Here is a 21,570-nt window from a genome sequence, read left to right on the forward strand (position 1 = left end):
GGGGTCGACACCTGAGTGGATGGTGCTGTGGAAGGAATTACGCGACAGTGTCGACTCCTTGCATAAAAGGTTTGACGACATACCAAATGTGGGACAGCCGGCTTCTCAGCCTGTGCCTGCCCAGGCGTCTCAAAAGCCACCAGGGGCTCTAAAACGCCCGCTACCTCAGATGGCAGACACAGATGTCGACACGGATACGGACTCCAGTGTCGACGACGATGAGACTAATGTAACTTCCAGTAGGGCCACACGTTACATGATTGAGGCAATGAAAAATGTGTTGCACATTTCTGATGTTACCCCCGGTACCACAAAAAAGGGTATTATGTTTGGAGAGAAAAAACTACCAGTAGCTTTTCCTCCATCTGAAGAGTTAAATGAAGTGTGTGAAGAAGCGTGGGCTTCCCCTGATAAGAAACTGGTAATTTCTAAGAGGTTACTAATGGCGTACCCTTTCCCGCCAGAGGATAGGTCACGTTGGGAAACATCCACTAGGGTGGATAAAGCGCTCACACGCTTGTCAAAGAAGGTGGCACTACCGTCTCCGGATACGGCCGCCCTGAAGGAATCTGCTGATAGAAAGCAGGAGGCTATCCTGAAGTCTATATATACACACACAGGTGTTATACTGAGACTAGCTATTGCTTCAGCATGGATGTGCAGTGCTGCAGCTGCGTGGTCAGATTCCCTGTCGGAAAATATTGATACCCTAGACAGGGACACTATATTGCTAACCGTAGAGCATATTAAAGACGCACTTTTATACATGAGGGATGCACAGAGGGATATTTGCCGGCTGGCATCTAAAATAAGTGCAATGTCCATTTCTGCCAGGAGAGGGTTATGGACTCGGCAGTGGACAGGAGATGCAGATTCTAAAAGGCACATGGAAGTTCTGCCTTATAAGGTTGAGGAGTTGTTCGGGGATGGTCTCTCGGACCTCGTTTCCACAGCAACAGCTGGGAAGTCTACATTTTTACCCCATGTTCCCTCACAGCCAAAGAAAGCACCGTATTATCAGGTACAGTCCTTTCGGCCCAATAGGGGCAAGCGGTTAGGGGCGCGTCCTTTCTGCCCAGAGGCAGAGGTAGAGGGAAAAAGCTGCAGCATACAGCCAGTTCCCAGGAGCAAAAGTCCTCCCCCGCTTCCTCTAAGTCCACAGCATGACGCTGGGGCTCCACAGGCGGAGCCAGGTCCGGTGGGGGCCCGTCTCAAGTATTTCAGCAATCAGTGGGCTTGCTCACGGGTGGATCCCTGGATCCTTCAAGTGGTATCTCAGGGGTACAAGCTGGAATTTGAGACGTCTCCCCCCCCCCCCCCCGCCGTTTCCTCAAATCTGCCTTACCAACCACTCCCTCAGGCAGGGAGGCAGTGTTACAGGCAATTCACAAGCTGTATTCACAACAGGTGATAGTAAAGGTGCCCCTAACTTCAACAAGGACGGGGTTACTATTCCACAATGTTTGTGGTACCGAAACCGGACGGTTCGGTGAGACCCATTTTAAATTTGAAATCCTTGAACACATATATAAAAAAATTCAAGTTCAAGATGGAATCGCTCAGGGCGGTTATTGCAAGCCTGGACGAGGGGGATTACATGGTATCACTGGACATCAAGGTTGCTTACCTGCATGTCCCCATTTACCATCCTCACCAGGAGTACCTCAGATTTGTGGTACAGGATTGTCATTACCAATTCCAGACGTTGCCGTTCGGTCTATCCACGGCTCCGAGGGTCTTTACCAAGGTAATGGCCGAAATGATGATACTCCTTCGAAAGAAGGGAGTTTTAATTATCCCGTACTTGGACGATCTCCTGATAAAGGCGAGGTCCAGGGAGCAGCTGTTGGTCGGGGTAGCACTATCTCGGGAGGTGCTACAACAGCACGGCTGGATTCTAAATATTCCAAAGTCACAGCTGGTACCTACGACACGTCTACTGTTCCTGGGGATGGTTCTGGACACAGGACAGAAAAAAGTGTTTCTCCCGGAGGAGAAGGCCAAGGAGCTGTCATCTCTAGTCAGAGGCCTCCTAAAACCAAAACAGGTGTCGGTGCATCACTGCACGCGGATCCTGGGAAAGATGGTAGCTTCCTACGAAGCAATTCCATTCGGCAGGTTCCATGCAAGAACCTTTCAGTGGGACCTGTTGGACAAGTGGTCCGGATCGCATCTTCAGATGCATCGGCTGATAACCCTGTCTCCAAGGACCAGGGTGTCTCTGCTGTGGTGGCTGCAGAGTGCTCATCTTCAAGAGGGCCGCAGATTCGGCATACAGGACTGGATCCTGGTGACAACGGATGCCAGCCTTCGAGGCTGGGGGGCAGTCACACAGGGAAGAAACTTCCAAGGACTATGGTCAAGTCAGGAGACTTCCCTGCACATAAATATTCTGGAGCTGAGGGCCATTTACAATGCCCTAAGTCAGGCAAAACCCCTGCTTCAAAACCAGCCGGTACTGATCCAGTCAGACAACATCACGGCGGTCGCCCATGTAAACCGACAGGGCGGCACGAGAAGCAGGACGGCGATGGCAGAAGCCACAAGGATTCTCTGATGGGCGGAAAATCACGTGTTAGCACTGTCAGCAGTGTTCATTCCGGGAGTGGACAACTGGGAAGCAGACTTCCTCAGCAGGCACGACCTCCACCCGGGAGAGTGGGGACTTCATCCAGAAGTCTTCCAACTGATTGTAAACCGTTGGGAAAGGCCACAGGTGGACATGATGGCGTCCCGCCTAAACAAAAAGCTAGAAAGATATTGCGCCAGGTCAAGAGACCCGCAGGCGATAGCTGTGGACGCTCTAGTGACACCGTGGGTGTACCGGTCGGTTTATGTGTTCCCTCCTCTTCCTCTCATACCAAAGGTACTGAGGATAATAAGGAGAAGAGGAGTAAGAACTATACTCATTGTTCCGGATTGGCCAAGAAGAGCTTGGTACCCGGAACTTCAAGAAATGATGTCAGAGGACCCATGGCCTCTGCCGCTCAGACAGGACCTGCTGCTGCAGGGGCCCTGTCTGTTTCAAGACTTACCGCGGCTGCGTTTGACGGCATGGCGGTTGAACACCGGATCCTGAAGGAAAAGGGCATTCCGGAGGAAGTCATTCCTACGCTGATTAAAGCTAGGAAAGAAGTAACCGAAATCATTATCACCGCATATGGCGAAAATATGTTGCGTGGTGTGAGGCCAGGAAGGCCCCAACGGAGGAATTTCAGCTGGGCCGTTTCCTGCACTTCCTACAGTCAGGGGTGACTATGGGCCTAAAATTGGGTTCCATTAAGGTCCAGATTTCGGCTCTATCGATTTTCTTCCAGAGAGAACAGGCTTCACTACCTGAAGTTCAGACTTTTGTTAAGGGAGTGCTGCATATTCAGCCCCCTTTTGTGCCTCCAGTGGCACCTTGGGATCTCAACGTGTTGGATTTCCTAAAGTCACATTGGTTTGAGCCACTTAAAACCGTGGAATTGAAGTATCTCACGTGGAAAGTGGTCATGTTGTTGGCCTTGGCTTCGGCCAGGCGTGTATCAGAATTGGCGGTTTTGTCATGTAAAAGCCCTTATCTGATTTTCCATATGGATAGGGCAGAATTGAGGACTCGTCCCCAGTTTCTTCCTAAGGTGGTATCAGCTTTAAATCTGAACCAACCTATCGTGGTGCCTGCGGCTACTACAGACTTGGAGGCTTCCAAGTTGTTGGACGTAGTCAGGGCCCTGAAAATCTATGTTTCCAGGACAGCTGGAGTCAGAAAGACTGACTCGCTATTTATCCTGTATGCGCCCAACAAGTTGGGTGCACCTGCTTCAAAGCAGACTATTGCTCGCTGGATCTGTAGTACGATTCAGCTTGCACATTCTGCGGCTGGACTGCCGCATCCTAAATCAGTAAAAGCCCATTCCACGAGGAAGGTGGGCTCTTCTTGGGCGGCTGCCCGAGGGGTCTCGGCTCTACAACTTTGCCGAGCAGCTACTTGGTCGGGGTCAAACACGTTTGCTAAATTCTACAAGTTTGACACCCTGGCTGAGGAGTACCTAGAGTTTGCCCATTCGGTGCTGCAGAGTCATCCGCACTCTCCCGCCCGTTTGGGAGCTTTGGTATAATCCCCATGGTCCTTACGGAGTCCCAGCATCCACTTAGGACGTTAGAGAAAATAAGAATTTACTCGCCGGTAATTCTATTTCTCGTAGTCCGTAGTGGATGCTGGGCGCCCATCCCAAGTGCGGATTGTCTGCAATACTTGTATATAGTTATTGCCTAACTAAAGGGTTATTGTTGAGCCATCTGTTGAGAGGCTCAGTTGTTATCATACTGTTAACTGGGTATTGTATCACGAGTTATACGGTGTGATTGGTGTGGCTGGTATGAGTCTTACCCGGGATTCAAAATCCTTCCTTATTGTGTCAGCTCTTCCGGGCACAGTATCCTAACTGAAGTCTGGAGGAGGGTCATAGTGGGAGGAGCCAGTGCACACCAATAGTCTAAAGCTTTCTTTTAGTTGTGCCCAGTCTCCTGCGGAGCCGCTATTCCCCATGGTCCTTACGGGGTCCCAGCATCCACTACGGACAACGAGAAATAGAATTACCGGTGAGTAAATTCTTATTTTCTCAAAATGGATTCAACGGATATGCCAAACTCCTGCCAATATTGTCGTGTTCCATAGGAGGATGTGTAACAATGGAAAACATTTATTGGCCGCCCTAAATTTGTACATAGGGATGCAGTTAGTTTGGTGGCGTTCAACGCTCGCCATTCCGTCAAAGATAGTGCACAGACAATCCACTTATGTTTCACTGCTTGTGAAACGCTGCACTCCAGCTGCGAGTGAGTTAGCAGCGCCCACTATAGAGTGTGCGGTTTAATGAATGTCCTGAGAATATCAGCAGATCCTGATTTCTCAGTAGCGTCGTTGCAGGGTTCCGTGTTCCGGCACAATCTTTGTGATCCCCTCTGATCTAAAAATTTACATTTGACACAATTTACACTGTGTGAATAGCGCTGGGACGGCGGCTCTTCTGCTTTTATGTAATTGGAGATGGACAGAAAATGCAAAATCTGCCAGTGGCCAAATGCGCAATGAAGCCATAGTTCCTGGGACCTGGCTGTGCAGTCCTCTTTTTCCTAATATTACCAGTGTGAGCAGATTCATCTGTGTTGGTGTTTACACAGCGGGTAATGTGTGATCAGATGCATAGCTCATGGTAATTCTACAGGACATGGGACAGTGCGTTCAGAATAAACCTACAGTGTGCAGTGGTGGCATGCTATTTATACAGTGTAAGCCTGCGAGCAGGGCCCCCGTACCTCTGTCTGTTATTCTTCTTCTAGTACAGTGTGTTCACAATTATAAAGCGCAACGGAATATGCTGTCGATTTATAAGTAACTTGTAATAAATATGTGTATTCTTACGATTTAAAACAACACTGGTGCGCTTGTGTGTAACAGCAGCAGCTGCTCCCTCTAGTGGTGGATGGAAGAGTTGCGGGTTTGTGTAGCTTTGGTGCTGGGCTGTGGCAGATGTAGGTTATTTCAGGGTTTTTTTTGCAGTAAGTGAGCAGTATGCTTTCCATAGGGGCTCAGTTATAGGTGGATGCTTGTGCTCCAAAAACGTGCAGCGAGAAGAAGCAGCATATTTACTTGTACGTGTTAGGTTGGTCAAACGGCAGCTATTTCCCCAGCCATAAGTCAGGGGTACTTACCGATACCCCACAGTACTACGGCTTATGGCGTTAGCAATAAACGTGCGTTGTATTAGCCAGTAACAATACAAGGAAGTGTCACATGTCCATGTAGTGTAGGATGGATTTGAATGCACGGGGATCTTCCTTCCAGCGGTAATACAAATGGAAACATTAATTTGGGAATGCACACTGGAGCAATGTCGTTCCAAAGTGCCGTTTTGGAACGTCATATCGCTTACATCGCTCAGTGTGTATGCAGGATTGCGCGCTCCCGCGAACCCTTGCGACAGTCGCTAGGTTTGATGTGCTGCATGTCAATCCCAGCGATACCGCTAGCTTCCTTCAACCTTCATTAACATCGCTGCAGTGAATATGGGCAATCTCAGTTGATGGGCATTCGCTAACCCAGTGTGTACCCAGCTTTAGATGCGTTTACTTCGTGCACGCGCCCCTTATCTTTGCCTACGGGTGCTCGCCCCATTTCTCCAGGTGTAAGAGACGCACGTCATCACTACGCAGGAGGCTGCAGGCTTGTGTGTATGCAGGTGCCGTGTTGGAGATATGTATATAGATGTACGCACAACTAGATGAGCCGCATTGTGTCGGACTGTATAAGGTAACTGCGTAGAAAGCAGCGGCTGCCGGTTTATGCCTTCAGTGTGTCATCATTATAAGATCTAGTTATTTGGGGTTAACACTTGCAGTACTGTGTTCCGTGACGGGTGTAATAGTCTAAGCAGGATCAACCCAACTAGAACTACTTCACAGATTTTTTTTTATTTTTTTCTCTTACGTCCTAGAGGATACTGGGGTCCATTTAGCACCATGGGGTATAGACGGGTCCACTAGGAGCCATGGGCACTTTAAGAATTTGACAGTGTGGGTTGCTCCTCCCTCTATGCCCCTCCTACCAGACTCAGTTTAGAAAATGTGCCCGTAGGAGCAGGTCACGCTTATGTAAGCTCCTGAAGAGTTTTCTGCATTTATTTTATATATTTATTATTTTCAGGCAGGACTGGATGGCACCAGCCTGTCTGCTTTGTGGGACTTAGGGGGGGGATGGCCCAACCTCTTGAAGGGTTAATGGTCCCGTTCCCCGCTGACAGGACACTGAGCTCCTGAGGGAACTATTCACAAACCCCACCACGGCGAGCGTACATTCTCGCAGCACGCCGCCACCCCTAACAGAGCCAGAAGAATGAAGAGTGGTGAGTACTTAGCCGCCGTCCCGGTTAGTGGGTCGCCGGCCATTATGGCGGCATGAGGATACGTAGACGCACGGCTTCTACACGGGGTGGAATGCATCTCCGGACTCGGTACACAGCTGCGTCTCAGTACACTGTACACAGTACCCACACTGGCACCACAGCCTTAAAACGTTTTTCTCCATTTTAAGCACCAGATTCTCCAGCCAGTATAAAAAAAGCGGGAAGACCGTGCGCCATTGAAGGGGCGGGGCTTCGCTATGAGAGGATCCAGCAGCTCACCAGCGCCATTTTCCCTCTGCAGTGGACACAGACACTGACAGGACAGGGACCCGCAGTTCCTCCAGAGAGACTCCAGATTACCTCAGCGGGGGGAGCAATTATTGGTGTACTAAGTCCCCTATCATGGTACTTAGTCTGCGACCCGGCTAAGCTTGGCATTAGCGGTAAGGGCGCAGTGGGGGCTGGCTCCAGACAACTGTGTCTCCCTGAAGGGCTCTTTGTGGGTTAATTGTGCTTAACCTTTCCTGTGTGTGTGTGTGTCTGTGTGTGTGTGTGTGTGTGCTGTCACATTTACATTATGTCAGGCAAAGAGTGTGTTTCTTGTACCGCTGAGTGTTCCTCTTCACCAGGGGGCTCACTACTGGGTACTCAGGGTTCACAGACTAGCGGGGCTGAACCGGAATGGGTTCATTCTCTTAAGGGAATAATCACAACTCTTTCTACATAATTGTCCTGCAATGAGAAAGAGACACAATACTTAAAACAGACTGTGGATGAGTTTACGAACAGAGACTTAATCCCCAAAACAGCGTCTCCGTCCCCTCCCATTTGTCTGCAAAAGCGATCTCTGGCTCATATCCTGCAGTCTGACTCTGATGCTGACAGGTCAGACATGGAGGAGGAGGAGGAGGTGGACTCAGAGGCAGGGGGGGGGGGGGGTGCAGCTCTGTCACAGGGAATAGAGGCTCTTATAGAGGCTATCAGAGATGTTCTGCATATTCCTGATAAGGTGTCAGAGGAGTGTGAGGAATCTTATTTTAATATAAAAAATCCTCAGTCACTTTTCTTGTGTCAAAGGAATTGAATACCCTGTTTGAAGAACAGGGTATTCTGATAAGAAGTTTCAGATCCCTAAAAGGTTGCGCTCATTTTTTCCTTTTCCTCTGGAGGATAGGAAAAAATGGGAAAATCCACCGATAGTGGACGCATCAGACTCTAGGCTGTCACGTAAAACTGTATTGCCTGTCCCTGGTGCAGCCTCCCTGAAAGACGCGGCTGATCGTAGAATTGAGACTACACTAAATCATTGTACACGGCTGCTGGGGTGGCCCAGAGACCCACTATTGCATGTGCGTGGATCACTAAAGCCATTGCTAAATGGTCAGGTAACCTAATTGAGGGGTTAGATTCCTTATCTAGGGGGGATGTTGTTTTACTCCTGCAGCATATACAGGACACTGCAAACTTTATGGTGGAAGCCATAAAGGAAATAGGCGTGCTTGACGCACGCACCACCGCTATGGCAGTGTCAGCACGCAGGGGCTTATGGCTATGCCAGTGGACTGCTGACTCGGACTCCAGGAAAGGCGTGGTAGGCCTACCATTCACAGGAGAGGCCTTGTTTGGAGATGAATTAGACAAATTGATCTCCACAGCTACTGCGGGTAAGTCTACATATCTTCCTTCCGCAGCCCCCCCTACCAAGAAGACTTATTCAGCTTCTAAGTTTACAGTCCTTTCGGACGGCCAAGTTCAAGGGAAAATCCAGAGCTGCTTCTACGTCCTCCAGCGGCGCAAGAGGTAAACCACGCAAACCAGCAACAGCAGGTGCTCAGGAACAGAGCTCAGGCTCTGCTTCCTCAAAGACTTCAGCATGACGGATGGGAGCCCGACAACGATTCTTCAGTCAGATCTGGTCAAATTCGTGACAGGATCCCTGCGTCATATATCTTATTTCCCAGGGCTACAGACTGGGGTTCCAAAAGCTCCCACCTCACAGATTGGAAAGGGGTACTATTCCAACTTGTTCGTAGTACCGAAGCCGGACGGTTCGGTAAGACCAATTCTGAACCTCAAGTCTTTGAACCCGCATTTACGAGTGTTCAAATTCAAGATGGAGTCTCTGAGAGCAGTGATCTCAGGTCTGGAGGAGGGGGAATCCCTAGTGTCTCTGGATATCAAGGATGCGTACCTTCGTATTCCGATCTGGCCGCCTCATCAGGCTTATCTCAGGTTTGCACTGCAGGACTGTCACTACCAGTTCCAGGCCCTGTCATTTGGTCTCTCCACGGCACCGAGGGTGTTCGCCAAGGTGATGGCAGAGATGATGTTTCTACTCCGCAAGCCGGGAGTGAACATAATTCCTTACCCGGACGATCTCCTGATAAAAGCGCCGTCCAGGCAAAGGTTGCTGGACAGCATTACTCTCTCAACCAAACTCCTCCAGGATCACGGATGGATTCTGAACCTTCCGAAATCTCACCTAGAGCCAACACGGATGCTACCATTCCTGGGAATGATACTGGACACTGAGTCACAAAAGGTGTTCCTTCCGTTGGAAAAGGCATTGGTAATCCAGTCGATAGTCCGGGATGTCCTGAATCCAACCCGGGTGTCGGTGCATCTGTGCATTCGCCTTCTGGGGGAAATGGTGGCCCCTTACAAGGCGCTTCAATACGGAAGGTTTCATGCAAGACCCTTCCAGCTCGATCTTAACATAGAAACATAGAATTTGTCGGCAGATAAGAACCACTTGGCCCATCTAGTCTGCCCCCTTTTTTTTTTTTTTACATTATTTTTATCTCTAACCTTATTTGATCCTTATTTCTTTGTAAGGATATCCTTATGTCTATCCCATGCATGTTTAAATTGCTCTACAGTCTTAGCCTCTACCACCTCTGATGGGAGGCTATTCCATTTGTCCACTACCCTTTCTGTGAAGTAATTTTTCCGCAAATTTCCCCTGAACCTCCCCCCCTCCAGTCTCAGTGCATATCCTCGTGTCCTATTGCTTCTCTTTATTTGGAGAATGGTTTCCCTCCTGGACTTTGGTAAAACCCTTGATATATGTGACAGTCTCTATCATGTCCCCCCTTTCCCTTCTCTGCTTCACACTATACATATTGAGATTTCTTAGTCCCTCTGGGTAAGTTGTGTGATGTAGGCCATGCACCATTTCAGTTGCCCTTCTTTGTACAGTCTCTAATGTATTAATATCCTTTTGAAGATATGGCCTCCAGAACTGAATACAGTATTCTAGATGAGGCCGCACCAATGACCTATACAGTGGCATTATTACTTCTTTCTTTCTGCTGCTGATTCCTCTCCCAATGCAGCCAAGCATCTGACTAGCCTTCCTCATTGCTGTGTTACATTGCTTACCTGCCTTTATGTCACCTGAGACAGTGACTCCTGAATCCCTTTCCTCCTCAGTAGTTCCCAGTATAGGGCAATTAATACTATATTTATCCTTTGTCATCTGAGATAGTGACTCCTAGATCCCTTTCCTCCTCAGTAGTTTCCAGTATAGTGCCATTAATACTATATTTATCCTTTGTCACCTGAGATAGTGACTCCTAGATCCCTTTCCTCCTCAGTAGTTCCCAGTATAGTGCCATTAATACTATATTTATCCTTTATGTCACCTGAAATAGTGACTCCTAGATCCCTTTCCTCCTCAGTAGTTTCCAGTATAGTGCCATTAATACTATATTTATCCTTTATGTCACCTGAGATAGTGACTCCTAGATCCCTTTCCTCCTCAGTAGTTCCCAGTATAGTGCCATTAATACTATATTTATCCTTTATGTCACCTGGAATAGTGACTCCTAGATCCCTTTCCTCCTCAGTAGTTTCCAGTATAGTGCCATTAATACTATATTTATCCTTTGTCACCTGAGATAGTGACTCCTAGATCCCTTTCCTCCTCAGTAGTTCCCAGTATAGTGCCATTAATACTATATTTATCCTTTATGTCACCTGAAATAGTGACTCCTAGATCCCTTACCTCCTCAGTAGTTTCCAGTATAGTGCCATTAATACTATATTTATCCTTTATGTCACCTGAGATAGTGACTCCTAGATCCCTTTCCTCCTCAGTAGTTCCCAGTATAGTGCCATTAATACTATATTTATCCTTTATGTCACCTGAGATAGTGACTCCTAGATCCCTTTCCTCCTCAGTAGTTCCCAGTATAGTGCCATTAATATTATATTTAGCCTTTGGATTTTTGAGACCCAAGTGCATGATTTTGCATTTTTTGGCATTAAACTGTAATTGCCACACTCTTGACCATTTCTCTAGTCTACCTAGATCCTCAATCATTTGTTTTACCCCACCTGGTGTGTCTGTTGGACAAATGGTCCGGACCGCATTTTCATATGCACCAGAGGATCCGTTTGTCGCCAAAGGCCAGGATCTCCCTTCTGTGGTGGCTACAGACTTCTCACCTCGTTACAGGACGGAGGTTCGGAATTCAGAACTGGATTCTGTTAACCACAGACGCAAGCCGCAGAGGTTGGGGAGCAGTCACTCAGGGGGTGCAGTTTCAGGGAAGATGGTCAAGTCAGGAAGTCATCCTTCCAATCAACATTCTGGAACTCAAGGCCATATACAATGCCCTTCTGCAGGCCTCACATCTTCTTCAAGTTCGTGCAATTCAGGTCCAGTCGGACAATGTGACGGCAGTAACGTACATAAACCGACATGCAGGAACGAAAAACAGAACAGCAGTGTCGGAGGTGTCGAGAATTCTCCTCTGGGCAGAAAAAAACGCTGTGGCATTGTCAGCGTTCTTCATTCCGGGAGTAGACAACTGGGAAGCAGACTTCCTCAGCAGTCATGACCTGCACCCGGGGCAGTGGGGCCCTCACCCGAAAGTGTTCAGGTGCTGACAAGGCGATGGAGATACCTACAGATCGACATGATGGCCTCTCGTCTCAACAAGAAGCTCAGGCGGTATTGTTCCAGGTCGAGAGACCCACAGGTGGTGGCAATATACGCCCTGACAACACCCTGGGTCTGTCAGATGGTGTACGTTTTTCCTGATCCCAAGAATCCTAAAACGAATAAAAAGGGAAAAGGTTCAAGCAATACTCATTGCTCCAGACTGGCCAAGAAGGGCCTGGTACGTGGACCTTCTGGAGATGCTCCTCCAAGATCCGTGGCCTCTACCTCTTCGTGAGGATATTCTGCAACAGGGCCCGTCTATCAGGACTTACCGTGGCTATGTTTGATGGCATGGAAGTTGAACGGCTGATTCTAGCCAGGAGAGGGATCCCTCACAAGGTTATCCCAACTATGATCCAAGCCAGGAAGGGGGTAACGTCTAAGCATTACCATCGTATTTGGAAGAAATACGTCTCTTGGTGTGAGAGCAGAGATTATTCTGCGGTGGAATTTCATCTGGGACATTTCCTGCTTTTTCTGCAAGCAGGCGTGGATGTGGGACTGCGTCTGGGCTCCATAAAAGTCCAGATACCGGCCTTGTCCATTTTCTTTCAGAAACAATTGGCTTCTCTCCCTGAGGTCCAGACGTTCTTGAAAGGTGTTCTGCTCATCCAACCTCCCTTTGTGCCTCCAACGGCACCTTGGGATCTCATTGTGGTGCTGCAGTTCCTCCAATCGGACTTGTTTGAGCTTTTACAGGAGGTGGACGTAAAATATCTTACGTGGAAGACCATCACACTGTTGGTCTTGGCTTCAGCAAGATGTGTGTCGGAGCTGGGGGCTTTGTCTCACAAAAGTTCCTATTTAATTTTCCATGAGGACAGAGCTGAACTCATTTCACATCAACCAACCTTTTGGGGTTCCGGTTGTCACCGACACCTCTGCTACTTCAAAGTCTTTGGATGTTGTGAAGGCTTTGAAGGTGTATGTGAACAGAACTGCTCGTCACAGAAAGACGGACTCGCTGTTTGTTCTTTATGATCCCAATAAGATTGGGTGTCCTGCTTCAAAACAGATAATTGCACGCTGGATCAGACTTACTATCCAGCATGCTTATTCCACGACAAGTTTGCCGTGTCCAAAATCTGTACAGGCCCACTCTACTAGGTCGGTGAGTTCTTCCTGGGCGGCTGCATGGGGTGTCTCGGCTTTACAGCTCTGCTGAGCAGCTACTTGGTCAGGTTCGAACACGTTTGCTAAGTTCTACAAGTTCGATACTTTGGCCTCTGAGGACCTTCAGTTTGGCCAATCAGTTCTGCAGGTACCTCCGCACTCTCCCACCCAATTTGGGAGCTTTGGTACATCCCCATTGTACTAAATGGACCCCAGTATCCTCTAGGACGTAAGAGAAAATAGGATTTTAATTACCTACCGGTAAATCCTTTTCTCGTAGTCCGTAGAAGATGCTGGACGCCCGCCCGATGATTCGTACTTCCTGCACTGTTACTTGGTTAAGTATTGTTGGTTCAGCCGTTGCTGTTCCTGTTTCAAGTCTGGTTAGCTTGGCTTTCCTCTTGTTTGTGTGTGCTGGTTCGGAATCTCACCACTATCCTTTTATATCCTTCTCTCAAAGTATGTCCGTCTCCACGGGCACAGTTTCTAGACTGAGTCTGGTAGGAGGGGCATAGAGGAAGGAGCCAGCCCACACTATCAAATTCTTAAAGTGCTCCATGGCTCCTAGTGGACCCGTCTATACCCCATGGTACTAAATGGACCCCAGTATCCTCTACGGACTACGAGAAAAGGATTTACCGGTAGATAATTAAAATTCTATTTTTTTCTTTTATGCTGTTATTGTAGATTTTGTGCCACCCGAGCTTGAGGAGGGTACAGGATGCTTTGTAGGAATGTTGGTTTTCTCCATAATTGAACGGTATAAGGCTATCCTCTGTCCTTATTAGTATACCATACAACAGATGGGATGACATTGCGTTACCACCACAAATCAACATCTTTTAACACAAGTTCCTTATATGAGATTTTATATTTACCTGGAAATGAATACAATGAATACTGACGCTGCCTGATATCTAGATACACATTTAGCACAGATGCAAATGGCGAGTTTTTGCGCAGACACAGAAACGATTTTACAGTGCGATCGCCCCGAGTTGTGGGAGTGGCGCGGGTATGTATGATTCTGCCCCGTGTGTACAGAAATTGGGAAGCCTGGTTCTGTCGTATCTCCTTCACCTACTGTAGCCTGAGGCTTGTGCAAGTGCAGATACCAATGATGACATTTGCGGCGACTGGCATTACATCGGTGGGTGGCGTGGATTTCAGCTTACACGAGCACCGTGCTCCGCAATAGTTGAATGGACACTTACATTAGCATGGGGTGGTAAATTGGGCTTCCGCAGCTACCCACAGCTGCAGCAACTTCGCCTCTTAGTGACACAGGAGAATTAAGGGGAAATGCTGTTTCCCTGCCGTACACAATCGCTTCAGCGATACAAGCCCCACGCACAGTGGATTCTCAGCTGCACCTCTGTGGTGACCCACTAGTGATTAAAGGCCACTTTCTGAGCGCACGTACTAACGACTAACGCGCCTGGAAACGATCCTGTAATTGTTGGGTATTGGACATATTTGCGGCCACACATCTGGCCAATCAGCAGTACTGGCTGTAGAAGATTATATTTTCCTTCCACCAAAGAATGACAGATTATGAACGTTCAAATTAAATATTCTCTTTCTGTAGAGCCTCTTATTAATCCCGTTCAGATTCCCCCCTGTCATTCCCTCTGGGTACATTCCGGTTACAGACCCCCGACGTAATGCGCTTCTACCTTCCAGGAGACCGGCCTGGTTCTGGAAATATATCGCCTTTCACTTAAGGGTTTTAAGTGTTTTTTCATGAATATGTTAGAAGGTCTATTAACTTTATTGGCCTTTATGAAATGTGTATTAAAAAAAAAGTGCAAGTTTATTGGAAAAAGAAAATGCCATGTGTTTTTTTTATTTTAATAAGAAGCTGTGAAAGTTCTTATTTCTCTGTAATGACAACGGTGTGAATGTTTTATTTTTTAAAGATATTTATCGATCGAGATCCAACGGCATTTGCGCCCATTTTGAATTTCCTGAGAACAAAGGAACTTGATTTAAGGTAAGAGGCGATGTTTTTAGCCCGATCTTTATAGTTAGAAATTGCTGCGCTTTTTCTTTTACTATCTTATGTTTGTAAAATGCTGAAAAATATCTCGGCATAATAAGAGGGACTCATCGCTGATTTCTGTTGTGCGGGTAGATTTACTGTCATTGCTGACATCCGTGCATTGGATACTGTTGTATCTGCGCAGTACGCTAACCAGTCCGGTCCCAGCGCAAGGGTCCCATAACCAGAACATCAGGGGCCAAACTGGGCTCTTTGTTCTCTTCTGGCGTGACTGTGGCCCATTCGAGAGCACACACCAATGTAATATAATATTGCTTTTATCTTCTGACTGCATTTAGCAGTGTTAATTTTGGTAAGAATTTAAAAGTTAGTTTCAGTCTTGGGGTATAATTCACTAAGGATTCCAAATGCAAAGCTGTTTGCAGCAGCTTTCCAAATGCAATCCTTAGCAATGAAAATGCAGGAGGAGTTACATAGCACCTCCTCCCTGCATAGCACCTCCTTCCTGCATTTGCGATTGCATATGGGATGAACACCGCGACCATCGGTGACGGCAGGCTAAGTAAGCCTGAGCTTACTCGGGCTTACCGCCACAGGTGGCCATCGAGAAGTTCAGATAAATTTCTAATAAATATTTAAAATGCCAGCGTTAATATATGCAGCGGACGCAAGGCGCATCTTATTACCATATACGATAAAAGTGCGCTGTACGTCGCAAACACTACATCCCTTAAGAGAAAACAAGCACTCGCACACATTGTATGAGTTCCAACGCTCAGTGATGTATATACAGGTTGAGCATCCCTTATCCAAAATACTTGGGACCAGACGTATTTTGGATATCGGATTTTTCTGTATTTTGGAATAATTGCATACCATAATGAGATATCATGGTGATGGGGCCCAAGTCTAAGCACAGAATGTATTTATGTTTCATATACACCTTATACACACAGCCTGAAGGTAATTTTAGCCAATATTTTTTATAACTTTGTGCATTAAACAAAGTGTGTCTACATTCACACAATTCATTTATGTTTCATATACACCTTATAAACACAGCCTGAAGGTCATTTAATACAATATTTTTAATAACTTTGTGTATTAAACAAAGTTTGTGTACATTGAGTCATCAAAAAACAAAGGTTTCACTATCTCACTCTCATTCAAAAAAGTCCGTATTTCGGAATATTCCGTATTTCGGAATATTTGGATATGGGATACTCAACCTGTATTTGATATTAAAATGATATGTATACAATATATCACATGTACAGTATATATATAATATATATATGGTTACATGGTTACAATTACACAAGAAGCAGATAGTTACAAAAGAATCCATACAGTTACAGCCACAGCCAGCATACATACGTTACCCTGTCCCTCAATGCACAGTTTTCTCCATCTTTGGATCTGCCTCAACAGCAGCTACACAGAACAGCAAAAAACAGCAAACAGAACTTCTTGTGAGTCTGCAATCCCCTATACACTGTGTACTCTGGGGGAGTACAGGTCTGGGACTGAGTTTTCTGTTATTGGTCCAGGGGAGGGAACTTTCTCATTCATGATGTGTCATTGGTCAGTTCATATGCAAACAACGTTCAGCCATGAAGATGCAGGAATGTCTTTTTGTGCCCATTTGAATTGTGGCTTGATATTCATACATTCAATCATGACTAATTGTTGCAATGAGCTACAACTTAACCACAGGTATCAAACCCACTCATTCCTCTGATTATTTTGACACCAAGCATGACATGTTTATCTTGTTCCGTTCCATTAATACATATACATGATGTTATACTCCATTATATAATTTAAAACATTATAATGTCTAGTGCTTGACATGTTTAATTTATGTGTGGCATGAAATATATTTTGAATATATCTTTGTGGCATGTCTGTGTGAGTGCGTATGCTACCATATATCGCTGTGTACGCTGCGCGTATTCGTACGCACAACGTACGTATGTAATATTTTTTTACTTCGACAGTTAAACAATAACTGCATAAATTAATAAATAAATAAATTTGGCAGTAAACAATAACTGCCATAAATTATTAACAGAAGAAAAATATTTCAAACAATAATCGGTGACCTAGACACACGTATGTATTAATTTCGCAAATCAGACATTGACTATATTTGGGGAAGACAGGAAGGAGGACGGGACATCCTCTAAATGCACTCTGTGGTCACGGGACCACTGGTTGGGTGTGGGACGACATTCAACCTATAGAGTATGCTGGGACAGTGCTATGGCCTATGATGTCTGATTCAAACGAACGTTGCACACATACATGTACCTACGTCTTTGTACACTGATGTTCGGATTCGATAGAGGTTTTGCTGGGTAGAGGGAGAAAACACAAACCAATCATGAAAGAGACATATAAAATTTTCATGATATATATTCCTATCATTCCCTGAACATTATTTCCATTTCTGGAACGTATGCTAGGTCTGTTTTATCATTGAACAAGGGTTATTATTTCAGGTAGTGTCCTTCCCAGATAACATAAACCTTCGGAGTTCGGAGAGAGCCATTCATAAACCTTTCTTCCACATATATTAATGAGCTCTTTATCTGCTATGTGTGAATAGCAATTGTCTGATTGTTCCTGATTACCTCCCAATTTCCTGGTTTCCTGAAATTGGTGAGATTTAAACATACCAGGGATTTATGTATGGTACTGGTGGATCTTAAGACTAGGGGGTCTAGTTATATTATATTCCTTGTCCACCGGTCCCCCCCTTCTGTGTAATTCAAGTACCTCAGCTAACTCTAAAGAATATGGCACTAATCCTGCATTATTTGGTCTTAGAGGTACCTGTGAGCACATCCAACATTCCGTTTGGTTTAAGACCTTACCCACTAGTGAGTGGTAATCACTCAAGGGATGTCTGTCTAATGCTGCCTTATTGCTAGACTGACATCTCTGGATGCACTCATCTTCAATTATGGGGTCACAATAACTACAAAAATACAGTATTCCTCAGACAATAGCCTATCACATTACCTCCGAACTCCGTAACTACTAGACCTTTGATTTTCTCTGGCTTTAACAAAGTGATAGGCTGATCCTGGGATCCTATAAAGACATCACTCCTTTCTCCAGGACCAGTTCCAGTCCCACACTCGATTCCTCATGAAAACCTCACAAAAATAGAATGTCCTGAAAAAAAAATGTTTGTCAACGGGAAAAAAGAAAGATAGAACAAAACAAATCTTGTCCATAGCAAATCAATTACAATGACTGGTCTTTCTGTACTCCTTTAGTACGCTCAGGTAATGTTCAAAAGTGCCGCCTCTCAGTCTTCACGGAACAGACTCTCTGGTGATACTTCTGCGATCTCACTCCATTTACGAGTTCCTTCCGGACTACCGACTTTCCTGCGATGGGAATCGTGGACCCAAGTCTCTCTCTCAGCTACTTTCACTGGGATCGTGCTGTCAACAAAACTTGGTATGGTCCATCCCACCTGTCTATTAGGCAACCTGAGCGTAAGAACAATCACACAGTCTCTTGGTTCACAATCAAAACAGTTAGTAGTTGGCATACCAGGAATCAACATTTTCAAGTTCTTTTGTCAAGTTCTCAAATGCTGGCTCATCTCAATAAGGTACTGTACTGTCACCTCATTGGTGTATTTCTGATGATGGTGCGGATCGATCATGACATGAGGTTGTCTTCCAAAAAAAATAAAAATTTCAAAGAGGGTGATTCATTAAGTGGGGATCTGGGAGTGGTTACGATGCTACGTAACACTAGTGGCAGTGTCTATGACCACAATAGTCCAGTTTCAAGCTATCACTTTGCTCCTACTCCTAAGGATATCATATCTACACACAAATTTCTGCACAATTTTCTTTACGGTAAACACGGCAGTATTTATGGCAGCAGGAAATGCCTCTACCCAGTTTGAGAAAACATTAGTGCACACCAATACATAATTCAAATTCCTACAGGGTGGTAACTGTACGAAGTCGATTTGTGTTACCTGAAAAAGGTCCTTCTGCAGGAGGAGTATGGGATGGCTCTGTTGGTACTACCTTACCAATGTTCTTCCTCAAGCAAGTAAGACATGTCGTTGCTTTCCTGCTTGCCTGAGAAGAGAACCTTGGTGCACGCCAGTAAGCTCATACCAATTTGCACATACCGTCCCTACCCTAGGTGAGTCAGACCATGTGCCGCCTCAGCTAGGCCTGGGAGATATGTCCTGGGGGCTTCTGGCTTACCTTGTCCATTTCTCCAGAGTCCTGAGGACTCCTGACCATACCCCTTCACCTTCCAGACCTCCTTTTTCTGTAGGGAACACAAATTTGCATCTTAATTTAACTGTTGTGTGTTGCAATGTAGAGTACCATGAGCATCACTCAAAAAAAAAAGAAAAAAAAACATCTCTAGAGGAGTAAAAGAAGAAGAAAATATCAGGTCTGCGTTCACCAACGGGCTGTCACTTATGTCTGGTCTCGTAGTAAAGGTCTGATTCGGATATTCCATACCATCATGCATATCAGTGTCTATACAAAATTTCCCTTCACCAGTATTCTCATCCTCCACCCTTTGTGCATGACAAGGCACACTGCAGTAATACTGGTGCCATCGTCCTGATGAGACATACCGGGTTCGGGCAGAACGTTGAAGGACCAATACGGCATGTGGTGTATGAACTGTCAAATCATGTACCAGTACTACGTCCCAGGTATTTGACCCTTGTCCTACACAACTGTAGTTTATCCCTTGAGACCTGGTGTCCTGCCTGGAAGAGACGAAACAGAAACTGCTTCGTATCTGCCAGGGACGACTCAAATGAATCAGCGCACAACAAGTCATCAACATATTGTATCAGCACCGACCCATTCTCAGGCTGAAAGGACTGTAAACAGTCATGTAGGGCTTGGGAGACAATACTCAGGCTGTCACTCGTAACCTTGGGAGAATCGGGTCCATTTATTGTACCCCCTGTGTGAATGCAAAAGATGAAGAGGAAACTGTGAAGAAAAACAGAATAGAGGTTGGTGACAGTAAAGTTTGTAGAGGTGGAGAGGATTTTATTAAAGTTAAAACTGGATTGGGCACTACGGGGAATTGATTAACTACTTGGTCTACCCCCCTTAAAGCTTGTTTCTTTTTCATCCACTAGGGGTCACTGGAGTACTCTTGGGATATAGACGGCTTAGCAGAAACAAAGGCACTGAATATTTAAATTTAGAACTCTCCACCCCTCCATATCCCCGAGTACCTCAGTGTAGTATCTCAGTGTTTTTTCTGTGCTCACAGCACTAACAAGGCTTGTGTGGAGTTCCCACACTTGGTGGAAGATTTTATTAATTTTTAATTTTTACTTTTACATTTTACTTTTTTTCACTTAGCACATCCCTTCCCAGTTTCTGGAAAAACATGGGTCCGGGATAGTGCCGCTGCACGGACAGCGCATTGGCGTGTCGGTCCTCACAAAGAGCACCCTCACAGCCACAGGCAGCCCACTGTCTCCTGCAACAGCTGGACGGGGCTTACAGATTGAAGCCCCGTCGCAGCCATGACCTGAAGGGCTGGATGGAGCTTACAAATAGAAGCCCCGTCGCAGCCATGACCGGAAGAGCTCGGAGCTTAGAAGCCCGTCGCAGGCCTCCCTACAACAAGGTATGCTGGGGAAACGGGGCGGTCAGCGCAGGCTGCCGCCCTGCTGTGTGGGGTCACTGTTGTAATGCCGCCGCTCCCGCCGCTCATACAGCCGCTCCGTCCGGCCGTCCCAGCCGCTCCGTCCGGCCGCCCAGCCGCTCCGTCCGGCCGCCCCAGCACCGTCCGCCCGCCCGCCCAGACGCTCCGTCAGTGCTGTCTTGGTGCCAGCGCTGAGAGGGGGAGAACCGCCGCAGCTCGGCTAGCGACGGCGGAAGCCGCTACGCGCCGCTCCGGCCAGCCGACCTCCGCTGCTCGGCAAGAAGTGTCCCTCATCTCCCTGCAACTTCCTGGCGCTCCCCGCTGAGACACAGCGCTACAGGGAGTACAGGGGGAAGGGGGGGGGGGGGGGGAATCTGGCTGATTACAGCGGCAAGGGAATGTAAAGGGCTGCCATACCTATATAAACAGCAGGCAGAGTTAATGTATGATAGGCTAGTGAGCCTATCTTAAAACTGGATCCATGTATTGTAGACTGCCTGTGATTTTCACTGTGTAATAGACTATTGAGCCTATATTAACACTACAGCATGTATTGTAACCTGCTTGTGATTTTCACTGTATAATAGGCTATTCGGCCTATATTAACACTGTAGCAATTGTAACTGTGATTATCAGTGTAAGCATGGCATGGGGGCCATTTTAACCATGCTTCCTGTTTCTTCCAGTTTGTAATTCCAGAACATTCCTGCCCTACATCACTACTCCACCGGAGGCGCAGGGGTGTTAGTGGGAATTTTGGTTCAGGTTTCACATAGGCTGGCCATGTGAACTGCATTTCGGCCATAAATAGATAGATATATATTACACACCTTAAGTAATAATTTTACTGAGTCGTGCAAGTGTCTGTCCTTTGCCTATTGTGTTGTCTGTCGGCATAAGGAGTAAGGCTCCAGCACAGACTAATAATATTTTTAAACAAAAGTCTG

At 46.5% G+C, this 21,570-nt stretch overlaps 1 protein-coding gene across 1 annotated transcript in view; it reads left to right on the plus strand.

The window, feature by feature from the left end:
• KCTD3 (potassium channel tetramerization domain containing 3) overlaps positions 1-21,570 on the plus strand; it is a 134,578-nt gene that overhangs the window by 13,370 nt on the left and 99,638 nt on the right. The window contains exon 4 of the mRNA XM_063919098.1: positions 14,868-14,941. Within this exon, the coding sequence (XP_063775168.1) occupies positions 14,868-14,941 (74 nt within the window). The remainder of the gene's footprint in view (positions 1-14,867; positions 14,942-21,570) is intronic.

This window comes from Pseudophryne corroboree, chromosome 4 (assembly GCF_028390025.1).
Source record: "Pseudophryne corroboree isolate aPseCor3 chromosome 4, aPseCor3.hap2, whole genome shotgun sequence".
Classification (NCBI taxonomy): Eukaryota; Metazoa; Chordata; class Amphibia; order Anura; family Myobatrachidae; genus Pseudophryne; species Pseudophryne corroboree.